The sequence below is a fragment of the Pipistrellus hanaki genome (genome assembly GCF_964339955.1).
Source record: "Pipistrellus hanaki genome assembly, chromosome: 1".
Lineage (NCBI taxonomy): Eukaryota > Metazoa > Chordata > Mammalia > Chiroptera > Vespertilionidae > Pipistrellus > Pipistrellus hanaki.
The window spans coordinates 1,789,793-1,813,102 of NC_140503.1; the positions used below are offsets into that span (position 1 = coordinate 1,789,793).

The 23,310-nt window shown below is 43.8% G+C and overlaps 1 protein-coding gene across 8 annotated transcripts in view; it reads right to left on the reverse strand.

Moving 5' to 3' along the window:
- MARK3 (microtubule affinity regulating kinase 3) overlaps nt 1-23,310 on the reverse strand; it is a 76,974-nt gene that overhangs the window by 43,647 nt on the left and 10,017 nt on the right. For 4 of the 8 annotated variants that reach the window (XM_084871596.1, XM_084871593.1, XM_084871594.1 and 1 more), the window contains exons 2-3: nt 22,547-22,738; nt 4,251-4,304 (exon numbers count right to left, since the gene is read on the reverse strand). In XM_084871596.1, coding sequence (XP_084727722.1) covers nt 4,251-4,304; nt 22,547-22,738 — 246 coding nt within the window. Of the gene's footprint in view, nt 1-4,250; nt 4,305-22,546; nt 22,739-23,310 lie in introns of those variants that run through there. The other 4 variants (XM_084871597.1, XM_084871595.1, XM_084871599.1 and 1 more) reach the window with 3 other exon arrangements.

Genomic DNA, 23,310 nt, shown 5'->3' on the forward strand with positions numbered 1-23,310 from the left:
CCCACCATTTTATCTACTACTGAATCCATGCTTCCCCTTCCTGTCCTGTGTGTGAGGTCTACCACATTTTGGCTAACTAAATTGTTTTCTAACCTCTCTTTTTTTAAATCCTCACCTGAGGGTATTTTTTAGAGAAAGTGGAAGGGAGGGATTTCCTTTTTTTTTTAAAAAAATATTCCCGTGTGTGTGTGTGTGTGTGTGTGTGTGTGTGTGTGTGTGATTTCTGTGAACGGTTCCATGCTATGTTCTAAATTGAATCTATTTAAAATACCTGGCTCTTCAGTGCCTTTTCCAAACTAGCACAATGCCTCCCTCCCCTCCCCTCTCCGGTGCCTTCGCCTCCCCTGAGCTCCGAGGCCTCTTTGTTTGGTAACTTGTTTCCTGCGCCTGTGCAGCCCAACTGGCTCATTTCTACCACCCTTGTGACTTTTAAATAAACTTTCTCTTATAATTTGAGGGGGAAAATAGCCCAAATGAATCACTGGTACAATTAAAAATAAATTCTAATATCCTCAATTCTCAATCTACTCTTAATATCAAGCTTCTCATTATTTCCTGCCAAATAGAAAGTAAGTCTGGCAACAAATTAAAAAGTTCCCCAGAAGGCAGAAGCTGCACCAAAGCTGGGTTTTCTTCCTTTTCTATTACTGCTTTTGAAATCTGACAATAAAGAAATATACATCCATTTTTAGTCTCAATACGTCAAATATGTATAATCAAGAGGGACTTGTCTTCAACGTCACTTACCACTCTGTTTCTATCAGAGTGCCAGATCCACACACTGATCCCAATACAGATGACAGATTGTCAACAACATTCAGGACTAATAACCACTGCTCTTTTTTTTAAATATATTTTATTGATTTTTAACAGACAGAAAGGGAGAGATAGAGAGCTAGAAACATTGATGAGAGAGAAACATCGACCAGCTGCCTCTTGCACACCCCCTACCGGGGATGTGCCTGCAACCAAGGTACATGCCCTTGACCAGAATCGAACCTGGGACCTTTCAGTCGGCAGACCGACGCTCTACCACTGAGCCAAACAGGCTTCGGCATAACCACTGTTCTTAATGGCCCGAATTGTTAGCCTGCTACAAGTCAACATGAAAAGAGGAAGGTATTGCCAAAACCGGTTTGGCTCAGTGGATAGAGCGTCGGCCTGGGGCCTGAAAGGTCCCAGGTTCGATTCCGGTCAAGGGCATGTACCTAGGTTGCGGGCACATCCTCAGTGGGGGATGTGCAAGAGGCAGCTGATCGATATTTCTCTCTCATCGATGTTTCTGACTCTCTATCCCCCTCCCTTCCTCTCTGTAAAACAAGAGGAAGGTATTAAGACAGGAAAAGTTGAATAGACTTGTTCAATGAAAAGGACTGTGCTTCACCAGAAGGGGAAGGGGAAGGGGAAGGGGAAGGGGAACGGGAAGGGGAAGGGGAAGGAGAAGGGGAAGGGGAAGGAAAGAAGTGAAGACGTTGGGTAAGATCACTCTCGGGAGAGTCGGAGAGGAGGAAACAGTCAGCGGCAGCAGTCTAAGATGTAGGACATGGGGGAGGTTAGCTTTAGGAAGGGAAGGGAAATGACTAACTTTGAGGGGAACAAGGAAAGCAGAGGAGCCATTCTCAGCTGGGCTGTGCATTGGGGATCCCTCAGACTCAACCTGGAGCCATCAAGCCAGGACCTCTGAGGATTTTAAGGGGAGGGGGAGAGGGGATTTTGAAGGAAACATTTAAAAAAATATCATATGGCAAATTTATTTATTTTTCATGGAATTTACTGGGGTGATGTTAATAAAATTATATAAATTTCAAGTAGACAATTCTATACTGAATGGCCAGATTATTATGATCTCTGAACGCAAAATAACCTGGCCACTCACTGTATATCCTATATAATCTTATATAATAAAAGTCTAATATGCAAACTGTCCCACTGACCAGGAGTTTGACCAGCAGGTAGGCCAACCAACGGCCCATGTCCCATCCCCCTGCCAGGCTGGCCAGGCCCCACCCATGCACGAATTCATGTACCAGACCAGGCCTATATATTCGTGCATTTGTGTGTGTGTGTGTGTGTGTGTGTGTGTGTGTGTGTGAAGGGGGGGAGGGAGAATGTCCTCAGCCCGGCCTGTGTCCTTTTGCAGTCCCAGACATGGTGAGAAGGCAGCCACTGAAAGAAACTCTCACCAGAACCCAACCATGCTGGCACCCTGATCTGGGACCTCTCAGCCTCTACAATGTGCAAAAGAAACGTCTGCTATTTAAGCCAGCCAGCCTGTGGTATTTTGTTATAGCAGCTTGAGCAAACTAATACAGTAAGTTAATATGGGTAATACACTTAGAGCAGTGCTCAGTATATAATAAATGCTCAAATATTAGCAGCTGGGTGCACAAAATTTGTGTGTGTGTGTGTGTGTGTGTGTGTGTGTGTCCCCTCAGCCTAGCCTGCACCCTCTCCAATCTGGAACTCCTTGGGGGATATCCAACTGCTTCTCACAATCCTGGACCACTGGCTCCTAATCACTCACCTACCTGCCTGGTTGCCTCTAACTGCTCCCCCCTGCCTCTACCTGCTGGCCTAGTTGCCCCTCACTTCCCCCCTACCAGCTTAAACACCCCCAACTGCCCCCTTGCCAGCCTGGTCACTCCCAACTGCACTTCCCCACCTGCTGGCCTGATAGACCCTAACTGCCCCTCTCCCCGCGCCAGCCTGATTGCCTCTTACTGCCCCCCTTGCCGACATGGTTGCCCCTAATTGCCCCCCCCCCACCAGCATGGTCACCCCCAACTGCCCCCACCCCCACCCCACTGCCTGATCGCCCCTCATGGCCCCCCTGCCAGCCTGGTCACACCAAGCAGCCTGCTATTTAGTAGTCTGGTTGTCTCTCAGTAACCCCCCTGCCGACCTGGTCGCCCCAGGCAGCCTGCTTGTTCAGTCGTTTGTCTGTCCCTCACTTACCCCCTGCTGGCCTGGTCATAGGGAGCCATCTTATGAGTGCATGAGGGTTAATTTGCATATTACCTCTTTATTATATAGGATTATTATATAGGCTATCAGAAGTAGTCTAGCCAAAACCGGTTTGGTTCAATTGATAAAGCGTCGGCCTGTGGACTAAAAGGTCCCAGGTTCGATTCTGGTCAAGGGTATGCACCTTGGTTGCAGGCACATCCTCAGTAGGGGGTGTGCAGGAGGCAGCTGGTCGATGATTCTCTCTCATCAATGTTTCTAACTCTCTATCCCTCTCTCTTTCCCTCTGTAAAAAATTAATAAAAAATATATTTTAAAAAAAGTAGTCTACAGCAATCAAGTCCCACAACTGAAGGGTCCTGGGTTCAATTCCAGTCGAGGGCATATGCCCAGGTTGTGGGCTCAATCCCAAGTGGAGACTTACATGAGGCAGGCAATCCATGATTCTCTCTCATCATGAATGTTTCTCTCTCTCTCTCTCTCTCTCTCTCTCTCTCTCTCTCCCTCTCCCTCTCCCTCTCCCTCTCCCTCTCCCTCCCCCCCTCTCTCTCCCCGTCCCTCCCTTCCTCCCTCTTTCTTCCTCTCTGAAATCAATAAAAACAAAAAACACTAAAAATATTAGATCTTATTATAAAGATCATCAATCATTTGCAGAATGCACCAGTGAAATGCCTATTTCCAGGCACTACCTAAGCAATGACACTTCTCCTGTGGGCCAGTCCTCAGGGCTTTGAAGAGGCCCAGACAAGTCTAACATGCAGGTTGAGAACTCCTGGGTCACTAGGTGACACAAATGGCAACAGTGCATTACAGACATGCTTTTCTCAACTGCCATTCAGGATTCCTTTTATATTAATTAATCAACACTCCTTAATTTGACCTAGTGTGAGTTTAAGAAAGCCAAAATGCTGACTTTAAAGATCTTAGTAGTAGCTATACAGTGTATATTGCTGACTAAAAATGAATTATAGGAAAATATGTGATTCTGTCTTATTTCTTTAAAAAACTCTATTCTAATAATTATTTAAAACATTTAATTTAAAATTATAGCTTTCAGTTTGCTACTGAGAACATTAAAAAGCATTATCTTCAACTTAAGGAAAAAAATCCAATACTATTACGTTTATACAATGCTACATTTAAGTTGCATTCTTTGGAGAAATATAAAGTTTTACTGTACTAACCACAATAAGTAAATACCAGTATAGAGGTATTTAAGAGGCAAATTAGATGGCAATTAGCACAGAAAATCATTTAAAAAGTACTAGATACTGGACCAAACTTACCTTTTGTAGACTTGTTGGATTCAACTGAGTTTTGTCAATTATTTTTATTGCAACCTAGAAAAAAAAAAATTAATGAAATTTATGTGTTTTAAGAATTACAAACTGGTAATAGTTTTATAAATGCCCAGACATGTGGTATTGTTAAAAAGAAAACAGCCCGCCGAAACCGTTTTGGCTCAGTGGATAGAGCGTCAGACTGCGGACTGAAAGGTCCCGGGTTTGATTCCAGTCAAGGGCATGTACCTTGGTTGCGGGCACATCCCCAGTGGGGAATGTGCAAGAAACAGCTGATCGATGATTCTCTCCCATCAATGTTTCTAACTCTCTATTCCTCTCTCTTCCTCTCTGTGAAAAATCAATAAAATATATTTTTTTTAAAAAGTAAACAGCCCTAGCTGGATAGAGTGTTCGTTGGCCTGTGGACTGAAGGGTCCCAGGTTTGATTCCAATCAGGCGCACATGCCTGGGTTGCAGGCTTGATCCCCAGTAGGGGGTGTGGAGGAGGCAGCTGATCAATGATTCTTATCATTGATGTTTCTATCTCTCTTTCTCTCTCCCTTCCTCTCTGAAATCAATAAAAAAATATTTATTTTTTAAAAAAGCACGTAAACAAACCTCAAACCTCGTTTAGCATTACAATAAGATTTTCTATTTTATAAATATTTTAAAATTGAAAACAGGAACTTTGTGCTAATAAGGGTACTATTATAACTGTTTAAATGAAGACACCTATAGACAAGGAAAAAAGATCTCACAAACAAAAATTAACAAGAGAGATTATAGAATGAAAATACTTCTCAAAATGTTTGACAATGCAGCAAATCTATTCACTTATTACTAACATTTTAATTATATCGGCAGGAACCACAGCTTTTATAGGTTTATACAGCCCAGATGCCTTACACTCAGTAGGAACTAAATAAATATATGAATAAACACATTGCTGTTAAATATGAAAACTTAACAAAACATTTTAAATTATCACTTTATTAATTGATTCGACAGGGAGAAAGACATCAATGTGTTCCATTTATTTACACCTTCTTTGGCTGATTCCTGTTATGTGTCCTGAATGGAGACTGAACCTGAAACCTTGGCGTACTAAGGAGGACTTTTAACCAACCGAGCTACCCTGCCAGGCAAAACATCTTATTAAAAAGATAGTAAACAGCGCTAGCTGGTTTGCTCATTAGATAGAGTAGGGGTGTTGAACTCAATCAGAGAAGGGGCCAAAATCTAAAATCCAGCCTAAATCGCGGGCCGAATGGTTTACTGAACAGTCATAAACTGACAATGTCTTAAACTGACAGCGGAATGCAGTGATGACAGCGCGGTGTGGGCCACATTGCAAGGCCTGGCGGGCTGGATTTGGCCCGCGGGCCTTGTGTTAGACACATGTGGGATAGAGCATTGGTCTGTGAACTGAAAGGTTCCAGGTTCGATTCAGATCAAGGGCACATGACCGGGTTGCAACTAGATCCCCAATGGGGGGCTTGCAGAAGGGAACTGATCAATGATTCTCTCTCATCATGCGTATATTTTGTATCTTAAGTCTATATATGTGTGTGTGTGTGTGTATGTATATATATATGTGTGTATATATATATAGATTTAAGATACAAAATATACGCATCCCTATATTCACTGCAGCACTATTTACAATAGCCAGAATATGGAAGTAACTTAGATGTCCATCAATTCAAGAATGGATAAAGATGTGATTACACACATGCACAAACATGCACTGGAATATTACTCAGCAATAAAAAAGAATGAAGTTTGCAACAGCATGGATGGATCTGGAGGGTATTATGCTAAGTGAAAATAAGTCAAACAGAGAAAGACAAATACTGCATGATTTCACTCATATGTGAAACTAAAAACAAATCAAAACAAGTGAATAAATAAAGCCTGATCATAGAAACAAAGAACAATTGATGGTTGCTGGGTAGGTGGGTAGGAAGTGAAAGGATGAGTGAGAAAGTTAAGGGGAATACAGTCAGTAATAGGGCGATCACTGCACAATGGAAGGTGGTTACTAGACTTAATGTGCTAATCACATGGGAAGGTGATGTGGAATCACTATGTTGTACACCTGAAGCTAATACTGATTCCAACTATAGTTTGTGTGTGTGTTAAATACATTTTATTGATTTTTTACAGAAAGAAGGGGAGAGGGATAGAGAGCTAGAAACATCAATGGGAGAGAAACATCCATCAGCTGCCTCCTACACACCTCCTACTGGGGATGTGCCCGCAATCAAGGTACATGCCCTTGACTAGAATTGAACCTGAAACCTTTCAGCCCACAGGCCAACGCTCTATCCACCGAGCCAAACTGGTTAGGGTTGTGTGTGTGTTTTAAATAGAAAAACCCTTTATGCAGTTAAAGAAGAAAAAGGGAGTAGCTCCAGACCAACCTGTAGGCTAACCAAATGAAACACAAACAGAAGCAACAAATGGGTCAAAAAGGATGAGTCTACCCCAAGCAGTCTAAAAACAAGCCACCCACACACACATACATACACACCAAGTATACCTTCTAGTTAATATGCACTTCTTATCTTAAACTAGAGGCCCAGTGCACAGATTCATGCACTGGTGGGGTCCCTCGGCCTGGCCTGCGGGGACTGGGCCAAAACCTATCTCTGGGTCTGGGGTGTGGGGGAAGCAGATTTGGGCCGACAGTGCCCCAGTAGCAACCTAGCCCACAGTTGATTCCAGGAGGAATCAGGCTCCCTCCTCTGTGGGTCAGAGTGTGTGGACCCCGATGGTCACTGCGTGTCACAGCTCCTGGTGAATGGTCCAACAGTTACTTAAGCTTTTATGTTTATACCAGAGGCCCCCTGCATGAAATTCATGCATGGGTAGAGTTCCTAGGCCAATCAGGGCCTTTCAGCTGCCGGCCAGGGCCTTCCTTCACCTGGCTGCCAGCTGCCAGCCGCCGACCAGGGCTTTCCTTTGTTCTGCACAGCTCCCTGGTGGTCAGCACATGTCATGGTGAGCGATTGAACTTCCGAGGGACAATTTGCATATTAACCTTTTATTATATAGGACATATAAAAGCCTAAGTGACGGTTAAAACTAGTCAACTGGTCACTATGATGCGCACTGCCCCCCAGGGGGTAGACACTCAATGCAGGAGCTGCCCCCTAGTGGTCATTGTGCTCCCACAGCCAACTTCCTGCAGTCCCTCCCCCAGGTCAGGTGGTCCCAATCAGCCCCAATTGAGACTCAGCAAGACGGTCCCAATCATCCCGATCACTGGCCAAGGGGCCCCACCCATGCACGAATTCATGCACCAGGCCTCTAGTATATAGATAACTAAGTACACCTACACCAGCATCCTAACCTGGTCGGTTTGTCATTTCTCTTATAAAGTGACTAGAGGCCCAGTGCACGAATTCGTGCACCAGTGTGGTCCCTTGGCCTGGCCTGCGGGATGGGGCGAAAACTGGCTCTCCAACAGCCCCTGAGGGGTTTCTAATTGCGAGAGGGTGCAGGCCAGGCTGAAGGACCCCACCGGGGAGGGATGAAGGAGGTTGGCCAACAGGGGAGACACTGCAGGAGGGCTCCAGGGCGTGTCCAGCCTGTCTCACCCAGTCCCAATTAGCCAGACCCCAGAAGCAAGCTCACCTACCAGTCGGAGTGTCATAGTGAGAAGTTGAGCAGCCTTGGCATATACCATTAGCATATTATGCTTTGATTGGTTGAACAGATGACCGGACACTTAGCATATTAGGCTTTTATTATATAGGCTTTCTCGAAACTATGGACATCCAGGTTGAGGGGAGGGGGTTACAACAGAAGATGCCAGAAGAAAACATAAGAGGGAAACTTTGCCATGAACTGGGGAATATAGTAGCTCTGCTTTGCACCTAAAGTCCTTGACAACAATGCTCCTGCCCCATGTCGGCGAGGCTGTGCTTCTACTGTCTCTTTCTCCTTCAGAAAAGAGACCTAATACAGAGTACCAGGGAAGAAAAGGGCTTCAGCCAGTCTGTCAACAGTTATAAAACAATTAGTCTCCTTTCCACTCTTAAGGTTATTGGTGACTCCAAGTAGGGTTATATCTAGATATTTACCATATTACAAATAAACACATAAATGCAAAAATAATTGAACAATTCATTTCAAAATAATATTCAAGAAATGGTGCTGAGAAAAATGGACATCTATATGCAAAAGAGTGAAATTGGATTCTTAGCTAACATCATATACAAAAATTAACTCAAAGAGGATCAATAATTATAAATGTAAGATCTAAACCTATCAAACTTTTTAAAAAATATATATATTTTATTGATTTTTTACAGAGAGGAAGAGAGAGGAATAGAGAGTTAGAAACATCGATGAGAGAGAAACATCTATCAGCTGCCTCCTGCACGCCCCCTACTTGGGATGTGCCCACTTGACCGGAATCGAACCTGGGACCCTTGAGTCCATAGGTCGACGCTCTATCCACTGAGCAAACCGGTTTCAGCCCTATAGAACTCTTAGAAGAAAATAGGGCAAAAGCGTCACGTTAGATGTGGCAATGATTACTTGGATATGACACCAAAGGTACAAGTAACAAAAGGAAACAAAGACAAATTGAACTTAATGAAAATTTTTAAATTTTGTGCTTCAAAAGACAACATCCAGCTCTTTAAAAACACAGTGCTTGGAAGCAGTGGGCTACTTCTGGATGAAGCTGAGTATCTCTTTCCTAGCCACTGACTACCAGAAACTCACTGAAGCAGATGAGAAACACAAACTCCGTGCCTTTTATGAAAGGCATGTGGCACAGAAGTTGGTGCAGACATTCTGGGTGAAGAACAGAGGCTCTGAGGTTTAACAGTGGTGAGAACTACCAACAAGGTCCCCCCATGAAGAATGGTGTCTTGGCCCATGTCCACCTGCTACGGAAAGGGCACTCCTGTCCCAGACCACGGAGAACTGGGTAATCTGTTTGGGGTTGCACTAGAGATGCAATCTCAGTGCTCTCAACCTGGTCATCGTAAAAAGAGGGAAGAAGAAAGACCTTCCTGGTCTCGCTGGTATCACTGTCTCATCGCCTGAAGCCCAAAAGAGCTGGCAGAAGCCTCAAACTGTTCAATCTCTCTAAAGAAGATAACGTTCACCAGTATGTTTGAGAAAGCCCCTAAACTAAGAAGGTAAAAAACCTTGGACCAAAGTATCCAAGATTCAGCATCTTGTCACTCCTTGTGTCCTGCAATACAAAACACTGGCATATTGCTCTGAAGAAACAGAACAAAGAGAAACAAGAAAGAGGCCACAGAACATGCTAGTCGTGTAGTTAAGACAATGGAGGACAGTGACAGACTCCTGGAACAGAATGCCAAGTCCGAGTCCAATCAAAAATAAGATTTTTCTAAGAGCAACAAATAACTAAGGTCAGACACACACAAAAAAAGAGTAAAAAGGCAACCCACAGAATGGGAGAAAGTATTTGCCAATCATACATCAGGAAAGGGATTTATAACCAGAATATATAGAGAACTTCTAAAACTCAACAACAACAAAAGGCCCCAGGTAAAAAATGGGTGAAGATATGCAGAGGTCAATAAGCACATGGAAAAGATGCTCAACATCGCTTGTCATTAGGGAAATGCAGATCAAAACTGCCAGGGAGGAACTCTTTCCCCCTCCCCACGTGGGCGCCTGTCCTTGTTCTCAATAAATTTCCACCTTTGCTGTACAAACAAACAACAAACAAAAAGCTACCAGATGACACTGCACACACATCAGGTTGGCAACTATCAAAAACCCATCAATAAAAATAAAATAAGCCTTGGCAAGGATGGGCAGCAAATGGAACACTTGTATACTTTTGGTAAGAATGCAAAATAGTACAGCCATTGTAGAAAACTATATGGAGCTCCTCAAAACACTAAAAACAATTACCATATGATCCAGCAATTCCACTTCCGGCTATAAACCCCGAAGACTTGAAAGTAGGGAGTTAATATTCATACACCCATGATTATAGCAACCTTATTCACAATAGCTAAGATGTGCAAGTCATACAAGTTTCCATTGAGGAGCAAATGGATAAGCCTAATGTGGAAATACCATACAATGGAATATTACTCAGCCTTAAAAAGGAAAATTCTAGCAGATGCTATAACATCAATGGACCATTGAGGACATTATGCTAAGTGAAGTAATGAAGTCACAAAAGGACAAATATAGTATGACTCTACGCATATGAGATACTTAGAATATTGAAAATCGTAGAGACAAAAGTAGGTGGCAGGTACCAGGAGCAGAGGGGAGGGGAAAGGAAGACAGTCTCAGGTTTACAAGATGAAAAAAGTTCTGGAGATAAGATGGTGGGGACAGTGATGATTATGCAACGTTATGAACCTATTTAATTGCACTGAAATATACCACTTAAAAATGGTGAAGATGGTAAATTTTGTTATGCGTATTTTTTTATTCCTCATCCGAGGATATGTTTATTGATTTCAGAGACAGAGAAAAGGAGGGAGTAGGGAGGAAGAGATCTTCTGAGTTCTGGCTTCTGGCTTCTTCCCATGACTGGACTTTTAATCACTGGTTTCTCCTGGTTCTGTTCAATATCCACCAAAAATTCTATTCTGATTCTGTTCTTACAGAGTTTCATTTTCAAGTAGTGCTATTCAAATAATGCCTAAATAGGAGCTCAAATATATTTTTTAAAATATATATTTTATTGATTTTTCACAGAGAGGAAGAGAGAGGGATAGAGAGTCAGAAACATTGATAAGAGAGAATCATCAATCAGCTGCCTCTTGCACACCCCCCACTGGGGATGTGGCCGTAACCAAGGTACATGCCCTTGACCAGAATCAAACCCAGGACCCTTCAGTCCCCAGGCCGACGCTCTATCCACTGAGCCAAACCGGTTTTGGCAGGAGTTCAAATATTTTGCATTTGATTAAATAAAACTGGTCATTTTATCAAAAGCAAGTGTCCTCAGTGTGAAACACTGTGTGTGTGTGTGTGTGTGTGTGTGTGTGTGTGTGTGTGTCTGAAGCCTCAGGAGGAAGATCCTAATCCCCTCTTCCTTTCAGCTCCCCGTTGGGATGGCTCAACTACGAAAATAACCTTGGCCCAGAGCTGGGGCCTGGAACAGCTCAGCCCTTGAGGTCACCAGAACAGGAGGCAGCTGTGGTCATCGCAGCTCCGAAAGACTCACCCCCAAGGCTGTGGGGATGGTTTTTCGGGGGTTGGGTTGGGTAGGGTGGGGTGGGGAGAGAAGCACAGCCAAAAGGAGCTCACTACGTGAGGGAGACTCCCTGCCACGTGTGTGCAGTTCTGGAAATTCCACTGATTCAGCCTCATGCCAGACACAGTGGAAAATTACACAACAGAAATAAGCTCATGCACGCCAAGGACTTACCCCACATTCCTAAACCAAGAGCCCAACAAACCATAGCACGCCCCCTGGAGAAGAACCTGTCAGTTCACTACTGGCCAAAAGATCCTTCCACTCAGCTCCAAACGCAGTAAGCGGCCGCCACCACTAAAGAGCACGACAAAATACCCAGGCCTTCAAGACCCAGTGGCGCGGGCGGCCATAGAAATACTAGGGAGCAGGCAGGCAGCTTCCCAGGGACATGCACTTCCCACCTCTGGGAATCGGGGACGCTGAGCTCAGGGTGCCAGCATGACCACTTCCTGCTGAGAATGCTCCTCTCGGCGGCAATGGCCGCTTTCTCACTGTGTCCTCACGGGGCGGAGAGAGCAAGCTCTCCAGTGGCTCTTCTCTAAGGACACAAACCTGACTGGACAGGCAGGGCTCTACCGTAACCACCTGCAATCAGGTTAACCTCATTACTACTACAAAGGCCGTTCTCCAACACGGCCACCCCGGGGTAAGGCTTTAACACGGGAGTTTTGGGGAACACGATTCAGTCCACATAAAGCATAAAGACCAAGCCTAGATTAGAACAGGCGCCTACAAAATAAAGATTCAATGTAAAGCCCATCAACACACAACATGGAAGAATGTCACAAGCATAACGTGGAGTGAAAGAGACAGACACAAAATGATATACTGCGTGATTCTATTAGTATAATGCTTTTTTGTTTTTATTGATTTTTTACACAGAGGAAAGGAGAGGGATAGAGTTAGAAACATCGATGAGAGAAACATCGATCAGCTGCCTCCTGCACACCTCCTACTGGGGATGTGCCCACAACCAAGGTACATGCCCTTGACCGGAATCAAACCTGGGACCCTTTAGTCCGAAGGCCAACACTATCCACTGGGCCAAACCAGTCAGGGCCCATTAGTATAACGTTAAAAAGCAAATCACCCTCTCTGGTGGGAGAAGCCAGGACAGCTATTTCCTTGGGGAGGAAGAGCAGTGAAAAGATGAGGAGGGAGTTGAAGGAAGGCTACTAGGGTTCAAGTCATAGCATATTTTTGCCCTAAGTATATTTTGGATCAGGACAAGGTTACTTTGTGATATTCCATCAAGATGTGTGCTTACGCCAAGACCGGTTTGGCTCAATGGATAGAGCGTCGGCTTGGGGACTGAAGGGTCCTGGGTTCGATTCCGGTCAAGGGCATGTACCTTGGTTGCGGGTAGGGGGGGGGTGCAAGAGGCAGCTGATCGATGACTCTCTCTCATCAATGTTTCTAACTATCTCTCTCCCTTCCTCTCTGTACAAAATCAATAAAATATATTAAAAAAAAAAAAAAGATGTGTGCTTACGATTTAAGCACTTTTCTAAGATGTTTCATATTTTTCAATAACGACTTTTTAAAAAGTCAGTAATAGGTATGTATGGGAGGGAGGGGGGAAAAATCAATAAAATATATTAAAATAAATAAATAAATAAATAAACTCTATTTCAATACTTTCAGAAAAAATAAAATAAAATAAAATAAAAAGTCAGTAATAACTGCCCTGGCCTGTGTTGCCCGGTGATTAGAGCATCAGCCTGCGCATCAATGGTCACAGGTTTGATTCCCGGTCAAGGGCGAGTACCTGGGTTACAGTTTCACTCCCCACCCCCAGTCGGGACATGTGCATGAGGCAACCAATCTGTGCCTCTCTCACTTCGATGCTTCCCGCTCCCTCCCCGTCTCCCTTTCCCTCTCCTTTCCTTCCCTCTCTGAAAGCAATGGAACAAAAATATCCTTGGGTGGCCAAGCTGGCTTGGATCAGTGGTTGAGCGTCAACCTGTGAACCCGGAGGTCACAGTTCGATTCCCAGTCAGGGCATATGCCCAGGTTGGGGGCTCGATTCCCAGTGTGGGGCATGCAGGAGGCAGCTAATCCATAATTCTCATCAATGATCGTTTTATCTCTCTCTTCCTCTCCCTTCCTCTCTGAAATCAATAAAAATATATTAAACAAAAATCCTTTGATGAGGATTAACAACAAAAAAGTCAATGATGACTTTTAAAACCATAACAAAAAAAATCGAGAACAGATTTTTAATTTTAAAACCGAAAAATAGCCAAAACCGGTTTGGCTCAGTGGATAGAGCGTCAGCCTGCTAACTGAAGGGTCCCAGGTTCGATTTCATGGTCAGGGCATGTACCTTGGTTGCGGGCACATTCCCAGTAGGAGGTGTGCAGGAGGCAGCTGATGGATGATTTTCTCTCATCGATGTTTCTAACTCTCTATCCCTCTCTCTTCCTCTCTATAAAAAAATCAATAAATTATATTTTAAAATATAATAATAAAATAAAATTATGGAAGGAAAATAAATAAATAAATAAATAAAATGAAAGAATCAGTTAAAAAAATACTAAAAATGGCTGTCTTGGAAAATTAGGAAATGGGGGAGGGTGCAGGGGACATTATTTTTTTCAACAAGCCATGACTCTAAACTACATGATATATAACAAATAAAAATACCTAAATGAAAAGTTCTTTTATAACCATAATGAGGACATTTGGTTAAAGATGAGATACTGATAACACACATTTCTCTGTTCCGCCTGACAGCTCAATTAAAGAATAAAGACAGAACAACAAAGAAGGACAAAGAGAATGGGACAGGAACCATTAGCAGACTAGCACCTTTAAGCCATTTCTGGGAGCTAAAAATTAGAGGCATATGCAGCAGAGCGCACACAAGCCTAGAGTGTGCTCACAGAGGTTACAGTACAGGAAGCGTGGCTGAGCAGAGACAGGAACTCTGTGCTGGGTAGTGGAAGGTACTGTGTACAGGCCAGCTTTCTTCCCAGCTACCAGAGTTAAGCTGGGCACTCAGCAGCACCCTCCACACAGCCCATCCAATGTAGAGAGCTCTCAATGGTGCTTCTTAGTGCTCCACTCTTTTTGTTGTTGTAGTTGTTTTTGTTAATCCTCATCTGATGATACTTTTTCCATTGATTTTTAGAAAGAGTAGAAGGACGAGGGAGGAAGGGGGGGTAACGAGGGAGTGGAAGGGGGAGGGGAGAATGAAAGAGGGGGGTAAGGGAGGGAGGGAGGGGGAGGGGGACATCAATGTGAGAGAAACACATTGATTGGTTGCCTTCCTCACGTACCCTGATAGGGATCAAACGTGCAACCCAGGTGCATGCCCTTGACTGTGCCCTGGGGTGATTGAACCTGAGACCCTGTGGTGCACAAGCCAACCTTTAACCACTGAGCATACTGGCCAGGGCAGTGCTCCACTCTTGAAAACATTAACAGAGAACAAAAAATCAAACATTTGTAATTTTTTCTACCTTTTTAAACATTTTATTTTTTATTGATTTCAGAGAGGAAGGGGGAGAGAGAAACATCAATGATGAGAGAGAATCATTGATTGGCTGCCTCCTGCATGCACCCTACTGGGGATCAAGCCCGTAACCCAGTCATGTGCCTTTGACCACACTCGAACCAGGGACCCTTCAGTCCGTAGGCTGATGCTCATCCAGAGCCAAAAAAGGCTAGGGCTATCCTTTCTATATGTAACTGTTGTTAGAGGAAAACATCAGCAATAATTAAGCCTCTTCTTGGGGGGGGGCAGTTGATTCTCGCTATTCATGGATATAATCATATATATGTGTGTATATCTATCTATCTATCTATCTATCTAGATAGCTAATACACAAAGTGTCCTCTCAGAATCTCAACCGGGAGTTTGGTCGATGGCTATGACGTGCGCTGACCACCAAGGGTTGGCTCGGAACAAAGGAAGGTCCCGATAGGCCCTCATCCTGGCCAGGCCTAGGGACCCTACCTGTGCACAAATTTCATGCACTGGGCCTCTAGTCTTCTATGAAATCACTGTGGACACTGAATTAGCAAATACTGAACCATTGTTCCTTGGGGACATACAGGGAGGACTAGATTTCTGTGAGCCCTTAGCATATTTTCATCAACTGATCACACATAACTTTGTTTTATGTGTGTTTCTACTTAGGACCTTTAATAGACTTGCACTCCAGCTGGTACTTTAGTCCTACACTTGGGGGGTATTTTAAACAGCAAAATCAGCCCTAGTTAATTTGGTTCAGTGGAGAGTGGTGACTTGCAGACTGATGGGCCCTGGATTGGATTCCAGTTAAGGGTACATGCCTGGTTTGCAGGCTGGATCTCTAGTTGGGGGTGTACAGGAAACAGTTGACGAATGATTTTCTCTCATCATTGATGTTTATATCTCTTTTTCCCTCTTCTTCACATTTTTGTTCTTTTTGTTAATGATTTTGCCATTAAAATTCACACACACACACACACACACACACACACGGGCTAAACAGACTCAGAAAGGCATCTGTGTAGAGCAGGGGTCTTCAAACTACGGCCCGCGGGCCACATGCGGCCCCCAGGGAGTCTGATCCTGCCCGCCAGGTTTTTTGGGCAGTGAGCGCAGCCGAGGTGTTACAGTAGGAATTAGTAGTTCATATAGTCCGGCCCTCCAGCTCTCTGAGGGACCGTGATCTGGCCCCCACTTTAAAAAGTTTGAGGATCCCTGGTGTAGAGGATGAAGCTGAAACAAGGCAGAGTGTCCCTGCTGACCTCACCTGGGGAACGCACACCCAGCAGCTGAAAGGTTTCACTCTCTGTGCATCCGGAAACACACTCGGTACCGATTTGGGGACTACAAAGACAGGCCAGGTAGTGGGTGTGTTTGCAAACATGGAATTTGTGAATAAAGAGGCTAACTTTATCTGTTCTGGAGACAGATGTGATGGTAGCTGCATGACAATGCAAATGTACTTAATGCCACTGACCTGTACACATAAAAATTGTTAAAATGGTAAACTTTATATATTTTACCACAATTTTTAAGTGTCACAATTGTGTAATTGAGAGACTGTCAATTTGTAGGAATTGTGCTTATGTGAGTTTCTTTTCTGCATATGAACTGTAAAGTCCTGACCTCTGAGCTGTACTAAACACACTACCATCAACTGTCCTCATGCTTGTCAGTCACATCTGCCATCAGAACACTAAGGCTCTTCCACCCCCTGCCCCCTTCTGAATCTGCCCCTGTTAACTTCCAAAGGAAGCAAACTATTCTGGGCAGTAATTCTTTTTTGTCAATCACTATAGTTGTTTTGAATAAAGATTCGATTAAACACTGCTCTCCCCACCCCAAGAAATTACTCCTCGGGCAAAACCGGTTTGGCTCAGTGGTAGAGCGTCGGTCTGCGGACTGAAGGGTCCCAGGTTCGATTCCGGTCAGGGCATGTACGTTGGTTGCGGGCACATCCCGGGTAGGGGGTGTGCAGGAGGCAGCTGGTCGATGTTTCTCTCTCATCGACGTTTCTAGCTCGCTCTCTCTCTCCCTTTCTCTCTGTAAAAAATCAATAAAAATATATTAAAAAAAAAAGAAAGAAAGAAAGAAATTACTCCTTGTTGCGTTTCAATAGACAGAATAATACCTGTGAGCACCTGCAGGGGTATTATATAGAACATCCTCTCTTTTCCAGCCACGTGTCTGTCTGTGGGAGGTCAGGTTTCTTCATATACTTTGAACCAAAACAACATACTGAAGTAGTTTGAATGCAGAAGCAGATGTGAAAACCTACCAAACTTCTATTAAGCAAACATTAAAGAAATTTGCAAATAATTAAGTGTTACTCTTCTCAATAATTTGTTTTGAAAAAGACATTTTCATAAAAATACATTACTTACATTAATATGTAATAGGTTACTTAAAATGAATTACTATATATTTTAAGTTCCTTAGTATTAACTTCTACTGCAGTATCAATAAATATAACCCATATAAACAAGTTCTCCATTTTTTTCTTTACCCACAGATATGTTTTTATTAATTTTTAGAGAGAGAAGTGGGGGAGGAGGAGTGAAAAAGAGAGACACAGAGAGCGAAACATTGATTGGTTGCCTCCCCTACACACCTCAATCATTGATTGAATCCACAATCAACGGAGCCAGCTGGCCAGGGTGAGAGCCCTCAATTTAAACTATTTACAGGAATTCTGAGTAGCCCTAGCCAGTTTGGCTCAATGGTTAGAGTGTTGGCCCACAGACTGAAAGATCTTGGGTTCAATTCCAGTTAAGGGCATGTACTTCAGTCAGAGCGGTGTGGGAGGCAACCAATCAATGTGTCTCTCTCACATCAATGTTTCTCTCTCTCTCTCCCTCTCCCTTCCACTCTCTCTAAAACTTAATGGAAAAATTATCCTCAGGTAAGGATTGACAACAACAACAACAACAAGTTTGGGATCTGTTGTTAATCAATGGAGCTGCACAAGACCACTGACATTTAGTTTTAATGGTTATGCAGCAATAAAATTGTGAGGCGGAAAGCCAGGATACAAAATTGTGACCCAAAGTATGTTGAGAAAACATACATATAAATATGGAGAATATACAAAGATAACAATGGTATTCAGGGTATTAAGACTGGGATTTTTTCTCCAAACTTTCTCTAAAGCTAACGTATTCTTCACACACTAAAAAAATTGTTGTGACTAAAATGTATAACTATTACCCTAGATGAGTGTTTCCCAAAGTGTGGTATGCGTACCCCCAGGGGTACGGGAAGAGTTTGGTGGGGGTATGAGTTGCATTGGAGTTTGGTGGGGATATGCACTGCACTGTGCTTAGCTGCGCCTAATTCTACGTTCTCATGAGTTTGAGGGGTACTCAGCGTTAGGAAAATTATAGAAGGGGTACACATGTGTCAAAAGTTTGGGAAACACTGCCCTAGATCAGTGGTCGGAAAACTGAGACTCTCGAGCCACATGCGGCTCTTTGGCCCTTTGAGTGTTCTAAAGCCTCTTCTTCAAAATAAACTCACCCAGGCCGAAAACCAACTTCTGCACATGGGCCACGAAGTTTCAATCGCACTGTGTGTGCGGGCCCACACGTGGTATTTTGTGGAAGAGCCACACTCAAGGGGCCAAAGAGCCGCATGTGCATCGCGAACCTCGGTTTGCCAACCATTGCCCTAGATGGTTTGGCTCACCGGACAGAGTGTCAGCACACAGAATGAAAGGTCCCGGGTTTGATTCCAATCGGGGGCACATACCTTGGTTGCAGGCTCAATCCCCAACCCTGGTCAGGGTGCACCATGGTCAGGGTATGTGCAGGAGGCAACCAATCAATGTGTCTCTCTCACATCAATGTTTCTCTCTGGGTCTCTCCCTCTCCCTTCCACTAAAAGTCAATGGAAAAAATCTCCTTGGGTGAAGATTAACAAAAATGTAAAATAAATAAAATAAAATGTATAGTCATTTATGTAAAATCTCAAGAAGTTCAGACATCCCGAGATGAAGAATTATAATTTTGTCATTCTTAGAATCAACAACAAATACTTATTGAGGACAAAGGTAATTGAGGTTCAAGTTCTAATCCTTCTCCCATCCACTGTGGTGCTTCCTCTAGGGTAGAAAACAGGACACTTGCAGTTGAATGTGGAGGACAGACAGAAAGGCAGACAGCATAAAAAGCACAGGAATAAGTTGAGAAGACAACAGTAGGAAAGATACTTCAATAATGTTCTGAAAGAGACCACAGAGGAAACCAATAGCCAGAAACAATGGGATTTGCCGGCACCACCGGAAAGGGTTAGACTTGGAGGTCCTGGGAACCAAAGGTGATGTGGGAGCTGATGAGCAATTCCAAGGTGAAAAGTCTATATACAGAATGGCTGCTGCTCCCCAAACCAATCAATAACTACGGTTCCTAAGCGGCTAGCACTGCACTCTGTGAAAAGAGAACAAGGCTCTGGACTCGGGTCCCAGCAGCGAGCAGTGAGGAGATGAAAAAGGTGGAATGAAGTGTTGCGCAGCCACTTACGAGTGGGACCACCGGCTCCTTCCAAGCAGAACATAGGATCCTTCCTCCCTTCCTTTCTTCTTTCCGAAGAAATACAGGGGCTTTATTATAATCAGTATTATTCTTGAAATTTATAATTGATAAGCTCATTCCGGAAAGTATTTTTGCTTTCAATGACCCAGAACTCACACACACGTGACAGATGCAGCTGAAGTACATGAAGAGTCTTATCTATGGAAACTGAATGTTCCCAGAGAGGAGAGCCAAAGGCTCAATAACAAGCCTGGGGTCCTCCAATAAAAGCATTGAACAACTCCCCACAGGAAAGCTTTGTGGGCAAACATAAACCTACACGTGCAAATACAGACTGACAACCAGAGATGAACAGATTACAAAGAAAGTGTCTGTATGTAAGAGAGACACCAAGAAAGGCGGCCAGAAAAAAAGAGAAACAATGCAGGGAGTAAAATCTACGAGGGGGGGAATAAGGGGGAAGGAAGGGGAGAGTGGGTGGGGAGGGGGAGAATCTGAGAATAAATCTGTCACAACACTTAGAACTGGATACTATGAAGACAAATAGTCAGAGAACAAGAAAGCTGGGATAAGAGGGAAGCATCGATATGATCATGTAAGACTAGATGATAAAATTAAAGACATCTCCTAGAAAGTAAAATAAAAACACAGAATGGGAAACAGATCAAATAACAAGAAAAATCAAGAGTTCCAGTCTCTTATTAATTATAATTCCAAAATGAAGGTTTTTAAATGAGACAATTCTCAGGAAGTGAAGAACAAGAATCTCTACATTGGAAGGGTCCTATGAGCACCAAGAACAATGAATGAAGACCAACTGCTTGGCACCTCCCTGTGAAATTCCTGAACATCAAGCATAAATGAGGAGTCTAAAAAGCTTCTGGAAACAAACAAAAAGTCACATACGTTAGCCACTTATATTGCTATACTCGTCTTTGGAACTACCAATATCTGAAAACCCTTTGTGATCTGAATTTTCAGTTTTTCACTCTCTAATCACCGTCTCCCTTTCCCACTTACTTGCTCTAGGATGCTGAAATCACCAGGAGCTATAATCCATTTGATACCTTTGTAATTAGCTAGTTATTAATAATAATAGGAAAGGAGCAGGGGGGGCACACATTATAAACAGGGCCATTTGGGGTAGCTTCACCAGGAAGCTGCAATGTCACACTCCCCAGGGAAACCTGGGTCACTTTCCACAGCTCACTGTGGGAGGGACTGGACAAAAGAAAGATGGACGCATGTGCAGTTGAGTCAGGGTGATGCGGGGAAGGTGTCTGTCAGTCAAGCCTGGGAGCAGAGATCATTGGCTAGAGTGGCAGGGCCAGTGGAGGTCTGTGAAAATTTGGGATACATAATCCCACAATAAAAGAAAGTCTCGCTCTTGCTTGCTCCTGCTTCCTGGCATTCGCCCATGTACCCTCCACAGCCATGTGGCCCTGAGGATGGACCCTGCATGCAATGAGCTGATGAACACAGTAGGGAACACAAACCAAGCTAGCGTGAAGTTGCACTGGACCGTGTCCCAATATCGAATGGAAACGGGGCAACGGCTTTAATCTTAGCTCTGCTGAAGTCACAGCTACACTTCTTCCAGGTGGGACTGAGGGAATTGGGACCTTGGAAACTCGGGGGTGCAATTCCACAGAAACAAAGCTTTCCACCAATTATCTCATTCTCTGGTGTGAATCTAAGAAAATTCCTTCTCCTATGATTTTGCAAGAAACCCACTCCCACCAACAACTGATGGAGTTAAGAAGAGCTCCCCATAACACACTGATCTCACCACCTTCCTATAGACAAAAATAATAGCCAGTGTTAGCAAGAGTTTAGAAAAAGAAACATCCTTATTCATTTTGGTAAGTTATTAAGATAATATGACATTTTCTCAAAAACAAATGCCTACTACAATGCTAACCATTAATCCCCTTTGACCCAGGATTTCCACTCCTAGGAATTTATCCCACAAAAACACTCTTAACAAGGGTGCAGAGTGTTGCCTATAACAATAAAAGCATAATATGCTAACTAGACCGGACAGCTGAACGACCTTCCGGACGTCATTCCAGATGAAGCCGCCACTGCGGCGGCGGGGGCAAAGGCAGAAACGGTTATGGGTGATGAGGCAGGCAGGCAGAGTGGTTAGGGGTGATGAGGCAGGCAGAGGGGTTAGGGGTGATGAGGCAGGCAGGCAGAGTGGTTAGGGGTGATGAGGCAGGCAGAGGGGTTAGGGGTGATGAGGCAGGCAGAGGGGTTAGGGGTGATGAGGCAGGCAGGCAGAGTGGTTAGGGGTGATGAGGCAGGCAGAGGGGTTAGGGGTGATGAGGCAGGCAGAGGGGTTAGGGGTGATGAGGCAGGCAGGCAGAGTGGTTAGGGGTGATCAGGCAGGCAGAGTGGTTATGGGTGATGAGGCAGGCAGGCAGAGTGGTTAGGGGTGATCAGGCAGGCAGACAGAGTGGTTAGGGTGATGAGGCAGGCAGAGGGGTTAGGGGTGATCAGGCAGGCAGGCAGAGTGCTTATGGGCAATCAGGCAGGCAGGCAGGATAGAACGTGAGGAGGGAGTTAATTTAGTAGTTCTGATAGAAGTATTTTTGATAAATATGCAAAGTGGTTGAGCAGAAAGCTGATATCACACCAGACAGGAAAGCACATGCCTTCCTCCACCATAGCCCATCAAACATAAGCTATGAGGAAAGTATTTGGGAAGATTTTTCAAGCAACTTCTTGAGGATAAATTTATAACAAAACAGCACTAACTGATTTGCAAGTATTTGTTTATTTTACATGACATTTAAAACAATTTTTACTATGTGGCAGATATTACTAAAAAAGAACAAAACACTACCCATTTTTAAAGGTGAAAGATTATTCAAACAATCAATATACTATATACTACATCTAAAGAAATGGGAAAGCAAAAGAATTCCCAGATAATTAATGTTTCTTGTTCTTTAAAAAAATTATTTATTTAGCTTAGAAAGGAGCCCAAGTCCATCTGCTCTCCTCCTCTTTCTCTCCTGTGGAACTAATCAGAGCAAATGTAACAGAAATTAGGCATAATCTCATTTACCTCTCTGCCTGTAAGGATGTGTCTTGCCAATTTCACTTTTGCAAAATTCCCTTTGCCGATTGTTTTCAACAGTCTGTAGTTTCCGATGTGAGGCTGTTCGTCTGCACAGGAAGCTATAGAGTTTCTACACCGAGCTCCAGAGCGCCCGGTGCGGGAGGTCACTTCTTGCCGACCATCTCCATGTGACGTGTGCTACAATACAATATACACAAAACCAAGATAAGGATATGGGAACACAGTTACCTACCAAGTTGTAAATGCCTCTGGCTGAAGAAACAAAACATTACTACTTTATTTTTTTTTTAAAATATATTTTATTGATTTTCCACAGAGAGGAAGGGAGAGGGATAGAGAGCCAGAAACGGCGATGAGAGAGAAACATTGACCAGTTGCCTCTTGCATACCCCCTACTGGGGATGTGCCCGCAACCAAGGTACATGCTCTTGACCAGAATCGAACCTGGGACCTTTCAGTCCGCAGACCAACGCTCTATCCACTGAGCCAAACCGGTTTCGGCTAATTTTAATCCTAATGCAAATACCACTTTGAAGAAATTTGCCCATGTGTCTGTTTGTTTTTGTTTTTGTTTTTAAATATTTTTATTGATTTCAGAGAGGAAAGAAGAGAAAGAGAGAGAAAGAAACATCAATGAGAGAGAATCATTGATCGGTTGTCTCCTGCACACTCCCTATTGGGGATTGAGCCTGCAATCCAGGCATGTGTCCTGTAGTTACCTACTCAAAATTGAACCTGGGACCCTTCAT